Here is a 19167-nt window from a genome sequence, read left to right as displayed (position 1 = left end):
GCCTAAATGAAGCCTCATAGCTATCCCCGAGAACATCAGCAGAGGAAAACTGCTCCCATCTGTGTGCAGATCTATTATTCCTTCAGCCACAGGTTCTCCTCTTGCCCCCAAGCAAAATGTGAGAAGAGGCACTCCCAGATACCGACATATCTAGGGCCGCACTCTCAGTATACCTGGTCCTCTTCCTCCCCAGTATCCTCTATTTCCAGCCCCAGAGGGGATCCTACCACCACTAGTTATTCCCTAATACTCCAGATAGTAATCTCTTCCCTACATTGAGCAGAATCCCAGCCCTCCACATCGTTAACTAAGATCTTTCACAAACCAACTGTACTAACTGTTCCATCCACAATGGTCAGACTTCATGGCCACCCTAACTGAACCTGCCCCAGTACACTGCCCTACACCCAGCTACGCAACACTACATGCTCAGATTCCTTTTCCTTTTTGGATTCTTCTTAATGTTCCCATGCCCCAACTCATTCAGGTTCAAGGTTTGGAAGGAGCAGGACAAAAATAGCAAGAAAATTAAAGAAGAAACTTCTTTCCTTGGGAAATGGTTAATGTCTGCCTTCCCTTACTTTTTCACGTTTCATAGAAGCTTGGTCTCATGATCACTTTCTGCACTAGGAATATTTCATCAAGTTGGTCCCTTGGCTCATTTCCCAATCCATCTAGACAGTAGGCTGACTGACTGCCAAGGTTACTAAGAGCTCTTTGGTTTCCAAACTTACAACCAGCCAGTGACAAAAGCATGAATAGGCCATGTGACCAAGAAACAAGTAACTCCCCCACTACTGCTGTAGAAAGCCAAGATAATACTGAAAACACAGTTTCTTTTTTTCACAAGCATCTTGACTAAATAAAGAGGAAGCACACAAAACACAGACAGATATTCCTCTTCCCAGAGTAAAAATTATCCTGGTTAGTATTTCTTATTTTGTCAAATGGGTAAAATTAAATTCAGTTCTTTTTCCTTTGTACATTTTCTTGCTTCCCAAATTCAATTTTTAAAATCAATGTATTTATTTTAAAAATTTATTTGAAAGGCAGAATGACAGAGATATCTTCCATCTGCTGGTTTACTCCCCAGTTGCCTGCAACAGCCAAGGCTGGACCAGAACAAAGCCAGGAGCCCTGAACTCCACCCAAATCTCTCATGTACTGGAGCCTTAATCTTTGCTTCCCAGGATGTACATTAGCAGGAAGTTGGATAGGAAGTGGAGGAGCTGGGACTTGGAGAAGGGGATGCAGGCATCTCACATGGCAGTTTAACACTGTGCTACGATGGGTTGTTTTGAATATAAGCTACCATTTGTCACTAAACCATGAAATGTGTCACAGAACTATTTACCTTTTAATTAAAGTAGGGGGAAACCCCAATAAAAGAAAACTACGATCACCTACCCATATTTCCAGAACTCAGAATTAATCATTGTTAATATTTCAGAATATTTTTATCTACACAAGTGCTTTTTTGAATTATGTAAAATATTATCCTTTTTTGAGGAAAAATTAAAGTATTACATACAAAGCTAAAGTCTTTATTCTTCTGAACTGAGACCAGTCCATTTAACGGAGACTTTAAACATGCACCAAACCTGAGCAATGAACTGGGCTACTGGCTGAATGGCCTGTTGTCCCCCACGACTTCACAAAGTCCTGTCTTTAGAAGACATACAGACATAGCAGAGCCAGTAATAAAACTTAGGTAAAATATGCTGTTTTCCTACTGTATTTCTGATATTACTTGTACCCAGACTCAGAATTTAGACAAGATGGATGATCACATGAAGAAACCAAGATCTAACCAGTTTCCCCAAGATCACAAAACCTAAGCCACTAGGCATTTTGAACTTTTTCTTTCTGCTACACCTGAGTGTTTTCCTGACAATACAGTTAGCCACAGATATAATACTTATGAATTCTAAACAATCATCTCCTCCCGTCCATATTATACATACTAATTAACTTACTGCTTACTGCTTTTATAACAATTGCTATATAAACATCCAAGTATGTTTTCTTGTCTGTATCTGATTATCCAGGATCCCTAGGGAGAAAAAAAAGTGGGAAAAAAAACCGAAAAAACAATTTTTTTAAAACCTGGCTCCATGGAGGGGGGGATTGAAAATAAAGATTTACCTGTTTTTTTCCTCCATAATTTGCACTTTTCTATTTTGAAAACTGAACAAAATACTAGTACAAGGGGACTTTAAAAGTTCATGCAAAAGTAGAATTAAAAGTATATATTAAAAGTATATATTTATATTGCTGCAAAATATTTTTGAAATCATAGTTTTGAAAATAAATTTTTATACTAAAATAAACATACTTTTAATTCAATTTTTCCAGCAACTTCTTTTTAAAAGATTTATTTATTTGAAAGATGGAGTTACAGAGAAGAAAATGCAGAGACAAAGAGAGAGAATCTTCCATCCACTGTTTCACTCCCCAAATGGCCACAATGGCCAGAGCTGGGCCAGACAGAAGCCAGGAGCTTCATCTGGGTCTCCCAAGTGGGTACAGGAGCCCAAGCACTTGGGCCATCTTCTGCTGCTTTCCCAGGTGCCTTAGCTGGGAGCTGGATCAGAAGTGGAGCAATGGGGACAAGAACCAGTGACCATATGGGATGCCAGCACTGTAGGTGGTAGCTTAACCACTATACCACAACACTGACACCCCCTTCCTATCAACTTTTAAAGATCCTCTAATATATTTTCTTTTTTTTTTTATTTATGTATTTGACAGAGTTAGACAGTGAGAGAGACAGACAGAGAGAAAGGTCTTCCTTCTGTTGCTTCACTCCCCAAATGGCTGCTACGGATGGCACTGAGCCGATCTGAAGCCAGGAGCCAGGTGCTTCCTCCTGGTCTCCCATGCGGGTGCAGGGCCCAAGCACTTGGGCCATCCTCCATTGCCCTCCCGGGCCACAGCAGAGAGCTGGACTGGAAGAGGAGCAACTGGGACTAGAACCCGGAACCCACCTCTAATATATTTTCTTTATATTCTGTATGCTTTACCAAGTGAACCTTCATACAGTCTGATGTAGGGACAGGCATTTGGTCCAGCAGTTAAGACACTAGTTATGATGCCCATAACTCACACTAGAGTGCCTGGGTTTGAGTCTCAGCTCCTGCTCCCAATTCCATTTTCCTGCTAAGGAGCACCTTGGGAAGCAGCAGGTGATGATTCAAGTAGTTGGGTCCCTGTTGCCCACATGGGAGACTTGGATGGAGATCCCCTGGCCCTGGCTTTGGCCTGGCCTAGAGGCAGACATTGTAGGTAGGAATCTGGAAGGTGAACCAGCAGACCAGAGCTCATTCACTGTTTCTGTCTCCATTTCTATCTATCCACCTACTTCCTCTCTGCTCTGATGTCTCTGTCTCTCAAATAAACATTTTTTTTCATCAAGGAAAAAAAACTGATATGAAAAATTTGGTATGGATCTCCCAGTAATATATAGTTTGGATGGTTTTCTGTGGGGAATTATTTGATTTCACATAAACAAAATCATGATATGTTAACTGTTTTGCAACATGCTTTTTTAAAAAATATTTTTATTTATTTGAAAGACAGTGTTATAGAGAGGTAGAGACAGAGAGAGAGGTCTTCCATCCACTGGTTCACTCCCGAGCTGAGCCAATCCAGAGCCAGGAGCCAGAAGCTTCTTCCGGGTCGCCTACGTGGGTGCAGGGGCACAAGGACTTGGGCCTTCCTCTGCTACTTTCCCAGTAGAGGAGCTGGGACTCGAACCAGCTCCTTTATGGATGCCAGTGCGGCAGGCCAGGGCTTTAACTTGCTGCGCCACAATGCCGGCCCCTGCAACATGCTTTTTAAACATTATTTCCTCCTCTCCTGTTTTATATCCTTTGTCAGGTTTTATTTTTTATTTATCAAATAGGTCTTCCATACTCTTATTAGATGGACTCCTAAGTATGTTATAGCTTTTGTTCTTATTCTGAATACCATCTTGAGTATACTTTTCAAAGAACTTGCTTAACTCTAGTTCTACTGGACTTGCCTATTATAAGTCTTCCAAGTATGAATTTTAGCAGTTTTACCTGTTGCTTTCACTATTTGCAGATTTTATCCCAACTCATAACTTACCAAGTTTTGACTGAGCACCACTATGTGCCAGGCATCATTTACAGCACTGGAGATTTAGCAATGACTACACAGGTAAAAATTCCTGGGACAAGAATCCTAGAGCTTCCTTTTCTTTCCTTTTTTTTTTTTAAGATTTATTTTGTTTATTTGCAAGGCAGAGATACAGAGTAGGGGAAGAGACAGAGACAGAGAGAAAGATCTTTCATATACACTAGTTCACTCCCCAAATGGCTGCAAAAGCCAGCTTAGGGCAGGTTGGAGCCAGGAGCCAGGAACTCCATCCAGGTCTCTCACACAGGTAGCAAGTGCCATCTTCCTCTGCTTTCCCAGGTGCATCGGGAGGGAGCTGGATCAGAAGTGGAGCAGCTGGGACTCAAACCACAGGCAGCAGCTTAAACTGCTGTGCCACAATGCCGATCCCCCAGAACTTACATTTTAAGGGAGGAAGTGAGAGAAATGAATAAAATAAATAAGCAAAATACATTTCCCATTAGTGATAACTAGAAAGGTTGTGAGTCCTGGGAGAAGAGTAGATTGTGGTTTTTTAAATAGATGGGAAAAGGACCCCCCCCCCCCAAGAGTATGTTTACAGGAAGAAAAGACGTGAGAGCACATGCAACCCAGCAATGCTGGTTTAAATCAGGAATGAGTGTCAAATTTTAGGCAGATGTGTTTTGGGGGCATCTAATAGTCTACTCATTTTGTTAATAGACTTCCTAATAATGAACAACTCTTGCACTTCTAGGACAAACCCTATGTATGTATGAAGTGGTACTGGTATTTTATCACACTTCTAGATTCAATATACTATTGTTCTATTTAGGATTTTTGCATGTGTAGCATGTGTTACTTTTCCAAAGTAAGCACCAGGATTATGCATCTTGCAGAATGAGTGTGCAAGCTTTGAGGTATACAAGTATCCCCCACTTGGCAGGTTTTTCATCTCTATCCCCGCTGCAAACATCCTGTGCTCCTTTCTGGCCAATGTCCTACCATGATCTATCCAGGGGCAAGCCAGGTCAACTGGAATTCTTCCCAGGGACATCTCATTTTATTTTCAGGTATGTATGTATGTATGTATTTGAGAAAGAGAGAGAGAGATCAATCTCATTTACTGGTTCTGCACATTAGCAGGTTACAAAGAGGAACCGGGACTCAAATGCAGCCACTCGATATGGGATGCTGGTGACCAAAGTGGAATGTGAACTACTGTGCCAAACACTTGCCTCTGGATGTCTCATTTTAGAGGTAGAAAAGAAATGGCTTTTAAGGTCAAGGTACAGGAAAAATGTAGCTTGGGGCTGCAACAGCCATCCCCCCTGCTTCAGGAAATGCATATTCACAGAACATGCAGCCAGGTGGTGAGAAACAGCAGTGAGAGACAGAAAGGACAGAGGCAACTGTTTAGAGAGCAATCTTGGTTTCAACAACTGGCCTGTTCTCTAGACAGATATCTTTTGCATAAAAAAATAAACTCTAGGCCAGCACCACGGCTCAATAGGCTAATCCTCCGCCTAGCAGCGCCGGCACACCGGGTTCTAGTCCCGGTCGGGGCGCCGGATTCTGTCCCGGTTGCCCCTCTTCCAGGCCAGCTCTCTGCTGTGGCCCGGGAGTGCAGTGGAGGATGGCCCAAGTGCTTGGGCCCTGCATCCGCATGGGAGACCAGGAGAAGCACCTGACTCCTGTCTTTGGCCGCAGCGCGCCGGCCATTGAAGGGTGAACCAACGGCAAAGGAAGACCTTTCTCTCTGTCTCTCTCTCTCTCTCACTGTCCACTCTGCCTGTCAAAAAAAAAAAAAAAAAAAAACAACTCTAAAACTAACCCTGAAGCCTTTTAGTTCATGCTGCTCTTCCTACAAGTCTGCCTCTCCACCCTTCCAGCCCTGTAAGCCAATTTACTTAAATCCTTTGAGTTGGGTTTTGTCATTTGCAACACAAAGCATTCTTAACACAAATCAATCCCAGGACATATTTAGGGTTGAAGCACACTGATGTCTACACTTATTTGGAGAAGCATTAAAAATAGGATGGATGCAGGACTGGTGTTGTAGTGTAACAGGTAAAGCCGATGCCTGTGATGCCAGCATTCCATATGGCACTGGTTCGTATCCTGGCTGCTCCACTTCTAATCCAGCTCCTTGCTAATGCACCCAGGAAAGCAGCCAAAGATGGCCCAAGTGCTTGGGCCACTGCCTCCCACATGGGAGACCTGAATGAAGCTCCTGGCTTCAGCTTGGCTCAGCCTTGGCCATTGTGGCCACTTGGGGAGTGAACTAGCAGATGGAACACTCTCTCTGTCTCTAATTCTGCTTTGTAAATAAATCAATCCAAAAAAAAAAAAAAAAAACCACACAGTATGGATGGAAAGACAGATATATGATAAAGCAAATGACTAATTCTTTCACGTTTTCTGTCTTTTGAAAATTTTCATAAGAAGTTAGAGGTCAACAGCAGGAGTAATAAAAATCTTATCAGCACTAATCTGGACTTCAGATACTGACTAAAGGAGATTACCGTAGAACTGCTATGGATTTAAGAAACCTGGCCAGGACTGGCATTGTGGCACAGTGGGTTAAGCCAACAGCTACAGAACAAGCATCCCATATAAGTGCAGGGTCAGTCCCAGCTGCTTCACTTCTGATCCAGCTCTCTGCTACTGTGCCTTGGAGGGCAGTCAAAGATGGGACCCTACCACCCAGACAGAAGACCCAGAAGGAGTTTCAGTCTCTTGGCTTCAGCATGCCCAAGCTCCAGCCTTTGCAGTTGTTGGGGAGTGGACCAGTGATGGAAGATCCTTCTCTCTGTCCCTCTCTGTAACTCTGTCTTTCAAATAAATAAATAAATAAATCTTTTGTTAAAAAAAGAAAGAAACCTAGCCTTACATTAAAGTGGCAACTGTATCTCCCTTCGCAGAACTAGACAACTGCAAAAAAGGCAAAAAGGCAGTATGGGTGGTAGGGAAATGGCACTGATGTCTTTGCTAGAGCAACAATCTTCCACAGAAAGAAAAGCCAAGGTTCTGATGCCATAGCTAATACATGGTTAATCTGATCATAAAGTGACTCAACTGAAGAGACACACACAAGCAGGATTTGACTGAAGAATGTGTTGCTACTATTTAACTGTTCAGTGACTTTCATTCTCTCCCAGAATGGTCATGAGCCAGTGGTCATCATAAACAACACAACACTGATTCCACACAGCTACCTCCCTGTGGCAAACAAAGAGCTACCTAATCTATACCCATTCTTCCTTTACTTCTTACCAATAGCATACCAATTTAATTTGGGGCAGCAATAGGGCCAGTTCCATTGCTTCCAGAGCTGACCAATGAGACATATGCAGAAGTTACTATCAGAAGCTTCTAGGGAAGTTTTTTCAAAGGGAACTGACAACCAGGAAGAACGTCCCTTCCTTTTCCCCTTCTTGCCTGACGTGATGGCTGAAGTTCCTGCAACCATTTTGTGACCACAGAGCTATTGTGAAGATAGAAGACCCCTGCCAAAGAGAGCAAAATACAAACACAGAAGAGGCCCGGTACCCTGATCGCTGTATATCAGGCCTGTTCTCCCCTACATATGCATCTTTTGCAAAAGGGAATTAACCCTAAAGTTAAGCCATTATTGTCAAGAATATTTTACCAGCTGCCAAGTGTAGTTCCCAACTGATAGGCCACCTTATCCAAAATGGTTAAAATTCATGCCCAATTGCAATTCGTGTCTATACCTACTTCATTAAGTGGGATACATCAGATACTCTACAAACTAAATTCAAGAACTTCAGTGGATGCTACCCACCACAAATGGAAACTGTTATCTAGAAGTCTGTTTACTATATGCCAAGGCTAACAACACCTTATTTTCCATTTTCTTCCTTTTCTCTGAGCATTTCCTCACACAATCTGCTCTTTGTTAAGTCAGCTTCACAAGTCTTCATTCATAACCCATCCACAGTTACTTTCCCTCACTTCTTTGACTACTAAAAGCATGCCAAATCTACATGCAATGTGGAATCTGAGATTGGATCTTAGAATACAAAAAGGACATGTGGAAAACTAGGGAAATTCAAATAAAGTCTACACCACTAAACTCTAAGAAAACAAAGGTTAACTAAGTAAATTAAAGTGTTATGCCACAATTAATTTCTTTGTTTTGAGAAGAAGCTTGGATGAAGAGTTCATTAGAAGAGGACTTGCCCCCTCATTTCTCTATTCTAAGCCCAACTTGTTCTTTCATTTCTCTATTCTCTTCAAGGTAGGAAACTAATTCTATTATGAAGGAATCTGTAGGACGCATAATTTAATCTTTAGACCTTATAAAAGAGATGGCTAACATTTTTCTGTTATAGCATAGCCAAAATAAGAACTTAAATAATAATCTCATAGCTAGATTTACTTCGCCATCAGCGAAGTATACAGTAAGTAGAAAAAAACCTCCCTTTCAGACCAAAGGGAAAGAAAGTTTTAAAGTGAGAATATAATTTTCCTCATGGGCATTGTCTATCTTAGAAAAACTACTACAGAACATGCCTGTGACTATAGACTTGTAGTTCAGGCCACCGAAGATTAGAGATGGGACTTGGGCACTCCCTTGACTTGCATCCTCTGGTCTGCTTTAACACAAACCAGGAGGAAAAGAAAGCTCAGCATCAGAAGCAATGGGTGGCAGGCCTATTAATGGCTGATCTGTACAGTGATCTGCCCTCAAGGAGACCCAACAGGCCAGTCCACTGCAGTGGCTTTCAATGTGGTAAGCCTGGGCTTCAGCAGAAGTCAGCTTGTGAAGAGCCCTGGCAGCTCTGCCAAGAGTTGGATCACTGGAAATGGACCTGCCCTGGAGTCGAAGGATGCCCAGGTCAGAGCCACAGATCTTATTGGCTCTAAGCTGAAAAGCCCTTCACTCAGCCCAACTTCCAAAGTGACCACTGCAGCTGAGGGGATGGTCAAGTAGGGTCAGCAACACTGCAGGCAGAACTGTAAATTTCTTGTTAGAGATGCCCCCTGACTTTACCTGGCCAGCTCTCCTCCCAGGCCAGCCAAGTAATGAAAGTCAACAGAGTGCCTTCCCCTAGGAGGTTCACACCTCCCTCAGGATATACCCCATGTGAAGAGATAGATAGGTCTGGGCCTCTTAACTTACAAGGCCTAAAGCCCACCAGATTATTATCAAGCCCCTTCTATCAGGTTCTATTTGCCTCTCAATCAGAAAAATTACTTGTAGCTTAGACAGCACCTTTCTTAGCTCCTCTAATAATGACTCTGTCCTTTGTTCTAGACCCTGTCTAGCGTACTTGGGCCTCATTCCTTTGTAATCATAACCTCTACTCTACCACCAATGGCTCTACTCCCAACCTGTGTGTACTGATGGTCCTCTTCCCCACTTAATGCTGTATAATTGTTCAAACCTGGTAAATGCCACTCTTAGGATCATTGGTTACTATCCTCACTCTGTCTTTTATGACCTTGTCTAAATATGATCAGAGTCAGCAAACTTGGAAGGCTTCCATAGCCTTGGCAACTCATGACGGCAGCCTAGGGTGGTTACTGGCGCCATAAACTAGAGTGGCAATTTGTTGGGTCAACAACAGGAGCCACTGTGCACTTGCTCCTCATGTGGGATCTCTGTCCTTAATGTGCTGTACATTTTGATTTAATGCTATAACTAGTACTCAAACAGTATGTTTCACTTTGTGTTTCTATGTGGGTGCAAACTGTTGAAATCTTTATACTAAATTGATCTTCTGTATATAAAGAGAATTGAAAATGAATCTTGATGCAAATGGAAGGGGAGAGGGAGCGGGAGAGGGGAGGGTTGCGGGTGGGAGGGAAGTTATGGGAGGGGGAAGCCATTGTAATCCATAAGCTGTACACTGGAAATTTATATTCATTAAATAAAAGTTAAAAAAAAAAAAAGAGCACTCACTAGATTTGCAACTCATCTAACAACCTGAAATCATTTCAAAATAAGTTAAAAACAAAAAGCATGCCAATTAAGTTGCTGTTTCTCTAAACTATGGCTCAAAATCACAAATAATAGCTTTAACTATTCAGGTTGCAAATCTTGTTTATTTTCCCCCATCTTTAAAAATAAAATTTCAGGGCAAAAACAGTAATTTAAGCTGTGTCACATAAAGGGCGTCTGTATCTCATTCACACCCCCTTTCCAAAGAAGAAAATATCAGAGAAGAGCCCAGGAGTTGTGAAAAATTGTTACGATATTGCCCACTCATTCATGCCATGATACTCACTAAATAAGAATCCTATCTACTGTCATCCCAGACACAAACAAGAAGGAAGAAACCTAGGCCTCTACTCTAGGCCTACAGAAGCATTCTTTTTGCTTCCGAAAGTGCCACACCCAAGCCTCCCTGGCCAGCATCTAAGCAAATACATGGAAGCTAAAACTTTACATTGCAGACATTTAAGGGCATAGTCCTGCTTTTGCATCTTGGGTTTTCTTAAGACAGAGACCATCTGTACTATAACTACAGACTTGCAGAGAATCACGGGTATTAGCAACTGGCTAATAAACATCACTTGAGAAGATAACCAACCTCTAGGAGGTATGAGGCTTTAATTATAGTATGCTCTGCAGAGCCTCACTATCATGAACCATTTTCTCACCACCTAGCACACAACTGTGACTCTTCACTCTCTAAACATTCATAACATAGCCCACAGCTTCACCTGTAATTATTCCCTATCCATTAAGTAAATAGCTAGTGCAAGCAGTGTTTGCATAATAGCTGACAACAGCAGCTCATATTTAGGGAGGAACTGATCTGGGGGAAGCAGTGAGAAATTGGAATAAAATGGTTCCGGTGCTTTGGTTAACATTCAAAGCCATCTTCTGCTACCTTTCCAAGACCATTAGTAGGGATCTGGATAGGAAGTGGAGCAGCTGGTACACAAACTGGTACCCATGTGGGATTCCAGTGTCACAGGCAGCAGCCTTAACTTCTATGCCACAACATCAGCCCCAGCAAATTGTCTTAATCTGGAAACTCAAGTCCTTCTGGTCTGAAAAAAAAATTTTTTTTTAATGATTTCTTCATGCTTTCAAAATGATAACTGCTCACTATCCCTCCTTGTTAGACATCTACAGGCCCTGGGTCATCCAGTCCCCCTGCTCCCTAAGGATCTGAGCTCCTGGAACACTGTCTCTTTTGCCGTTACTACTCTTGCCTTAGTTCACAATAATCTCAACATGCACCACTATCTTTACCTCTCAGTTCCTTGACTCATCTCTTCCAATGCTGTTGTTTTCTATCCTGTCTCAGCCACCTCTTCTCACATTACTCACAGGCAAGCAGCTCAACATGGTTGCAGGAAGAACACACACCTATGGTGGGTCTCACCTTAAATTTCTAACCACAAACATCAAATAAGTACTTGGTGCTGCCTAGCAATCTTAAAATATTTCATCTTTCAACTCAGTCTTCTTCACTCTCCTGGAAGAACTTTACACCTCTTTCTCCTCAACTTTTTAAATCACCCCATTCTTTTTTTTAAAGAAATGATATTTAAATTTTTTTTATTTTCACTTTACTTGAAAGGCAGAGAGAGAAAGAGATCTTCCATCTGCTAGTTCTGAAATCAGAAACCCAGAACCCAATCCAGTTTTCCCACATGGGTTACAGGGACCCACATATTTGAGCCATCACCAGCTGCCTCCACGTTGTGCATTAGCTGGAAGCTAGAATTTGAAGTGGAGCCAGAACTCAACCCAGGTACTCTGAGACAGGATGTGGACATCTCAAGAGTGTCTTAACCGCTGAGCCAAACCAGTCCATTCTTCATTTTTAGCTGAAGACCTTTCTTCTGATTTACCTGAGAATAAGGAAGTCATCAGAAGAGAACTTCCACATTCTCCCACTATCAAGCTACCAACACATAAGCATTTAGGTCTCCTAGTCTGCCACCAATGAAGTCTCCCCATTGTGACTATTTTGAGGCCACTCTGTGGGTGTACTAGATGCCATTCCCTCTTCCTACTCAAGAACTTCACCCCTTGCAAGTATCTCTTCTTTCTCTTAATTTATTTTCCTGTCCCTACTGCATCATTCTCACCAACCTAGAAATACGCTACAATGTCTATCCTCCTAAAAACAAAAGGAATTCTCTTAACACCTCATGGCTTTCCAGCTGCAAACTCATTACTGTGCTCTCCCTTACAACCCTTGAAACAACATCATTATGACTATAGTCTCTGTCTTCCATTCTCCCATTTTCTCTTGAACCTACTGCACCAATATTTTTCTCATCACAGTCACCAATGACCTCCACATTATCAAATCTAAGAGTCCACTCTTGTCCTCATCAAAGTATCAACAGTATCATTTGGCTTTCCATGACTGTCCTTGATTCTTTTCCTACCTCAGAGGTAGGAAACCATTTCCTTCAGATCTGGAAGACACTGAAACACTGTCTTTTCTGGAGCCTTCTCACCCTCCTCACTGCCACCCCAGAGCTTAGACATTAGTTCTCTTCTCTACCAGTATCACTCCCTGGACTTCCAGTCTCACAACTTTAAATAAAAAAATGGGAGCCATCAGTACATGTATGGTAACTCCAGCCCCAACATCTGTCCAAAAGATACCCAGCAACTCAAAAACAACAGGGTCAAAATGGAATGCTATCCTCTCCACAAATCTGCTCTTCTTCCACTGTTCCCAATGTCAGAGTAATTAACAAAACCATTCTTCCATCAGCTGAAGCCAAAACTGATTAGACCTTTATGCCTTAATGTTCCTTCAGCTCTCATTCTTCTTCAGTAATTATTTCTCACCACCTTGTATTATGATTTTTACTTTTTTTTTTTTTGGTGCCTTCTACTTACAAAAGAATTCTTTGAGGGTGGGGGAATGTATTATTTATCTGCACCTACAAAATCTAACACAGTGTATGTGGATTATTTGTATGAAGATACAGGAATAGAATGGCTCCTTCTGCAGAAAAAGACTTGGAAGTAGGAAAGTATATTTCAGATTTCTATTGAGTCCTTAGTACTAATTCAGATAGAATAGGTTATACCTTAGTAATAATTCCCAGATTCCAGCAGCATTTCACTTCCTGCTCACTCTATTTGTCACACCCAGGTGACTGGAAGCTTGCTCTGGGTTCCACACTCATGGAGTAGTCACCATTTGGAGCATTAACAACCACAATGACAGCAGGAAAGAGTGTGGCCAGTTATACACCAGAAGCTTCTACCATGAAGGGCTACACTTTATGCATATGCCATTTCACTGACCAAAAGCAACAAGGCCATACCAAACTTCAAAGGGGCAAGCAAGTACAATTTTACTGTATGTTCAGGAAATGGAAAACAAAAATACTTGATGGATAGCACAAATGAGTATCACGTCCTTAAGAAGCTTCTAGGAGGCCGGCGCCGCGGCTCAGTAGGCTAATCCTCCGCCTTGCGGTGCCGGCACACCGGGTTCTAGTCCCGGTCGGGGCACCGATCCTGTCCCGGTTGCCCCTCTTCCAGACCAGCTCTCTGCTGTGGCCAGGGAGTGCAGTGGAGGATGGCCCAAGTTCTTGGGCCCTGCACCCCATGGGAGACCAGGAGAAGCACCTGGCTCCTGCCATCAGAACAGTGCGGTGCGCTGGCCGCAGTGCGCCTACCGCGGCGGCCATTGGAGGGTGAACCAACGGCAAAAAGGAAGACCTTTCTCTCTGTCTCTCTCTCACTGTCCACTCTGCCTGTCAAAAAAAAAAAAAAAAAAAAAAAGAAGCTTCTAGGGACGGGCACTGTGGCGCAGCAGGTTAAACCACTACCTGCAGCACCAGAATCCCATATGGGTGCCAGTCCAGTCCTAACTGCTTCACTTCCCATCCAGCTCCTTGCTAATGTGCCTGAGGAAGAAGTGGAAGATAAGCCAAGTCCTTGGGCCCCTGCACCCATGTGGGAAACCCAGATGAAGCTCCTGGCTTCAGCATGGTCAAGTCCCAGCCGAAGTACCCATTTGAGGAGTGAACCAGCAGATGGAAGATCTCCTTCTCTGTATCTCTCTCTCTCTAACTCGGCCTTTCAAATAAATACATTTTTTTTATTTTAATTTTTAAAATTTATGTAAGGTAAACAAATTTCATGTATTTCATATACACAGATTTAGGAGTACCTACCCTCGTTCTCGGCCCCACTCCTACCCTTCCTCCTCTTTCTTTTTAATTTATTTTTTTAAAAAGATTTATTTACTTGAAAGGCAGAGTTACAGACAGGCAGATGCAGAGGTAGAGGCGGTGGGTGTGTGTGTGTGTGTGTCTTCCATTTGCTGGTTAACTCCCCAAATGGCCACAACTGCTGGAACTGGGCTGATCTGAAGCCAGGAGCCAGCAAGTTTCCTCTGGGTCTACAGCAGCAGCCTTACCTGCTACACCACAGTGCTGGCCTCCCCTCCTCCTTTTTTTAAAAAAGATTTATTTTAATTTATTTTAAAGAGTTACAGAGAGAGGTAGAGACAGAGAAAGAGAGAAAGCTCTTCCACCTGCTGTTTCACTCCCCAGATGGCTGCAACATTAGAGATAAGCCGATCTAAAGCCAGGAGCCAGAACTTCTTCAGGGTCTCTCACGTGGGTGCAGGGGTCTAAGAACTTGGGCCATCCTCTGCTGCTTTCCCAGGAGCATTAGCAGGGAGCTGGATCGGAAGGGGAGCATCCAGGACTGGAACCGGTGCCCATATGGGATGTCAGCACTGCACGCCGGGGCTTTAACCGGCTGCACCATAGCGTCGGCCCCCTCCTTCCTTTCTTATTCTTTAATTTTCACAATGACATACTTTCAGATTTTTTAATCATAATATTAACCCTCTACTAAGAACTCAACAAATAATAATAAGAAAAAAACACCGTACCTCGACAGTAGAGACAAGGGCTATAGATGATAATCAAGTCTCAAAATGTCAATTTCGCTTATATTACATTTTTTTTGTACTCTATTAGTTACCACAGATGAGGGAAAACATATGGTATTTGTCTTTTGGGGACTGGCTCATTTTACTAAGTCTAATGGTTTCCAGTTGCATACACAAATAACTAAATCTTTTATTAAAAAAAAAAAAAAAGCCTCTAGTTCCAAGCAACAGTATTTTAACTCTGATCTCCATTCTCCACCTGTGAAAATGAACTTCCTTGCTAGAACCATAGACTTGCAAAGTACTATCTACGGGTCTTTAGGAATGTAACTTCACCAGTTAGGCCTGCCTCTTTCATCACTCAGGAGTCAGAGCAGCAAAGCCGCCAAATACGGTGACAGGAGAGAGCTGGGCCTGAACCTGCTGGAAACGCTCAGGGTCACTGTCAGAGAGGGAAAGGCTTGAACAGGAAAGGAAAGTATGTCCAGTCCCGTGGTGGAGGACACAAGGGGAAACCTTTACCCAATTCCTTTTAACACAGGTATAGAACAGCCAGGCCTGGGTTCTTTGCACTACTCCTCTTGTCTTATCTAACAATTTTCATTAAACCATTCGACGGAAGATTCAGAGTTTGGGCATGACTAATAAGTCATCTGATACTTATTTCCAACACAAAAACATTACTTTTTTTTTTTTTTTTTTTAAGATTTACTTATTTGAAAGGCAGAGTTAGAGAGAGAAGGAGAGACTGAGATTTTCCATCTGCTGGTTCACTCGCCAAATGGCCCCAATGACTGGGGCTGGGCCAGGCCGAAGCCAGGAGCCAGGAGCTTCTTCCAGGTCCTTCATGTGGGCGGCAGGGGCCCACAGCATTGGGTCATCTTCCACTGCTTTCCCAGGCGCATTAGCAAGGAGCTGGATTGAAAGTGGAGCAGTGGGACTTGAACGGCACCCATATGGGATACTAGCGTTGCGGGCCGAGGCTTAACACGCTGAACCACAGCACTAGCCCCAAAACATTATCTTTTTTTCTTTTCTTTTCTTTCTTTTTTTTTTTTTTTTTGACAGGCAGAGTGGACAGTGAGAGAGAGAGACAGAGAGAAAGGTCTTCCTTTGCCGTTGGTTCACCCTCCAATGGCCGCCATGGTCGGCGCGCTGCGACCGGCGCATCTCGCTGATCCGAAGCCAGGAGCCAGGTGCTTCTCCTGGTCTCCCAGGGGGTGCAGGGCCCAAGCACTTGGGCCATCCTCCACTGCACTCCGGGGCCACAGCAGAGAGCTGGCCTGGAAGAGGGGCAACCAGGATAGAATCCAGCACCCCGACCGGGACTAGAACCCCGTGTGCCGGCACCGCAAGGCAGAGGATTAGCCTATTGAGCCATGGCGCCGGCCCCCAAAACATTGTCTTTTAAAAAATAAGGGGAAGGCATGTGGCACACTGGGTTGAGCCACCGTTTGGGACATCAGCATCCGGTATCAGAGTGCCAATTCCAGGCTCAACTGCTTTGTTTCCAATCCAGCTTCCTGAAAATGCATCCTGGGAGGCATCCTTGGGATGGCCCAAGTATGTGGGTCCCTGCCACCCACATGGGAGACCGGGTCGACTTTCAGGCTCCTGGCTTCAGTCTGGCCCAGCCTGGCTGTTGCAGGCATTCGGGAGAGTGAACCAGCATCTGGAAGATAACTTTCTCCCTCCCTCCCTGCACCCACTCCCATCACTCTTTCAAGTAAATGAAAATAAATAAAAACTAAATAAGCACACTGCCATGCTACTAGAAACAAGGAAAGCAACAGCTATCTTAGAGATAGATTTTACAGTAAAGCTGATTTTTCCGCCCAAAAGTTTCAAAAAGACTCAAATCAAGATCCCTAAGCTAAGGGCTGGCGTTGTGGCACAGGGGGTTACACTGCCAGCTGCAAAACCAGCATCCCACGTGAGTGTTGGTCTGTGTCCACTTCTCCACCTCTGACCCAGCTCCCTGCTAATGCACCTGGGAAAGTAGCAGAAGGCAGCCCAAGTGCTCAGGGCCCCGGCCACCCAGGTGGAAGACCCAGATGGCAGTTCCATACTCCCAGGTTCAGCCTGGCCCAGCTTCAGGCATTGCAGCCATTTGGGGAGTGAACCAGCAGATGGAAGATCTCTCTCTCTCTTCTCTCTATAACTCTTTCAATTAAATAAACAAATCTTAAAAAAAAAAATCCCAAACTCAAGATGATCTGAGATAAATCCCAAGTCTACAGCAAGATTTAATGGATGGCTGCTCCAAGTTCTAAAGTATCCAGTGCAACTTCTGTACAAAGTTCAAATACTTTCTAGCAGTGAAACAGTTTGGCAGAAATGTTGGGTCAGTTTGGAGACCAGCTCACCACTCGTAATTGTCAAGCCCACAAGGAATTTAACCGCTGAGGAGTTCAAACAAAGCCACCCACCAAATTAGAACCAAACAGGATTCCTAAATGCAGTGTTTCATTAGTATCTAGCCCCCTCTCTCCCATCCTTTATTCATTCAACAAATTTGTATTGAGTTGCTAGGGTATGGGACGGAATGCCAAGAAGTAAAATTGGGACAGGGTTTTAAGAATTAGTTCTTGTTCTCCATGAATCTGGTCTAGATAAAACAACCGATCCCAAAAAACAGATTGGCAAACGAAAAGTTAAAACATAATGCTTTAGGCATCCTAACAAGGATACAGGAAAAGCCATTCTCATATATGAGTTGACAGTTTCCTTTCCGGGGGAACAATACCGTATTTGCTTTGCTAAGTGGCTAGGATATTTTAAAACGCAAGCAAACAGAATAAAACCCTCTCCCGCCTTAATGACAGCTTAGCAGTACTAAAGCTCATTGCTAGCCCTCTCCCTGGCTCTCAAAGGTCTCTAGAGGCTGCAACCCCTCCGCCACCCCGCGGGGACAAACAATGCCCAGACTACCAAGGTCAGTCCCAAAGGCGCAGAGAGCGGAAACTGGAAATGGATCTTCCAGGTATGTTGGGGAACCCTCCCCTACCTCATATCAAAGCACCAAGGGCGCCGCCGACCCAGGTCACTGTTTCGTGTTGCTCCCCTAAACCGAGCACCCCATTGTGGAGTGAGGAAGGGGTGCGCTTCCAGGTGGGGAAACGCACCACAGGGGAGGTGCTGTCAGCGGGGTGTGCATGGGGGTGTCGGTGTCTTAGGGCAGGGCAAAGGCCCGGGAGACCGCCAGCAGGGCGGAGCTTTGGACATTTGGGGTTTTATACAGGCGAGCTATTGTGTGGGGGTCTCTAGAGGTAGCCGTTTCCGGGGGATACAAGCCACGAGGAAGGCAGAGGAGTTATCCAACGGGATGCCCCGGCGGAAATCTCTCTAGGGGGCTCTTTCCTGGGAGAAGTGCACTGCGGGCATGGGGATGTCTTAATAGGGGTCTCGCAGGCAGCCGCCACGGTGCTGTCCGCACAGGAGCCATTGGGAAAACGTTCCTCACGGAGCCGTTTAGCAAACCACCGTCCGCGAGGAAGCCATGTCGGGCCACGCCCTGCGGCGGGAGGCGTCGCCGGACCCCGACAGCCCGCATCCCCAGCCTGGGGGCCCCTCTGCGGCCTCGGCCCCGCGTACCTGACGGAGGGCGACCCGCGGCCGGAACCGCCGGAGGACCGCGCGCGGGGCAGCTCCAGCCGGCGCCGGGGGTACACGTCCATGGCGGCGGACGGCGGAGGAGGACGGCGCCGTTGCGAGGGTCGCTCAGGCCCGCTACGGCCGGGCGGGGCGGAGGGGCGTGCCGGGTGGGAGGGGCCGGGCGCGCGGGGGCACGTCGGAGCGGGGGCGGGGCGGACGAGCGCAAGGAGCGCCGACAGGGGCGCGGGGCCGCCTCGGGGAGGTGGGGCCGCGCCCGGACGGCGGCAGCGCCCTCCTTAAGCTCCCAGGCTCTCGGACCCGGGGTTGGCGGCACGGGCGGCCAGGGCGGGGGTTGCCGCCGCGTCGCTTTGCCCTCTCCTCAGGGCCCGCATCAAGGAGGGAGGCACAGCGCGACTCCCCCGCGGCCGCGCACACGGACGCGCCCGGGGCGGGGCCTCGCGGCAGCCCCGCCCATCCCGCCCCCGCCCCTCGGGCTCCGGGCTCCGGGCTCCAGCGAAGGCCGGGATCCGGGGCGTCCCGGTCCGGGTGCCTGGCTCCTTCCTCGGGGCTCCAGGCGGGTGTCTTGCCGCTGTTTCCTCACCTGCAG

General features: G+C 45.3%; 1 protein-coding gene across 1 annotated transcript in view; it reads right to left on the bottom strand.

Moving 5' to 3' along the window:
- Positions 1-18643, bottom strand: part of DNAAF9 (dynein axonemal assembly factor 9) — a 131574-nt gene extending 112931 nt beyond the window's left edge. The window contains exon 1 of the mRNA XM_062203933.1: positions 18561-18643. Coding sequence (XP_062059917.1) covers positions 18561-18643 — 83 coding nt within the window. The remainder of the gene's footprint in view (positions 1-18560) is intronic.
- Positions 18644-19167: the final 524 nt, after the last annotated feature.

The sequence above is a fragment of the Lepus europaeus genome, chromosome 10 (genome assembly GCF_033115175.1).
Source record: "Lepus europaeus isolate LE1 chromosome 10, mLepTim1.pri, whole genome shotgun sequence".
Lineage (NCBI taxonomy): Eukaryota > Metazoa > Chordata > Mammalia > Lagomorpha > Leporidae > Lepus > Lepus europaeus.
Note: the sequence above shows the minus strand (reverse complement) of the source record. Positions and strands in the feature narration are given on the sequence as shown.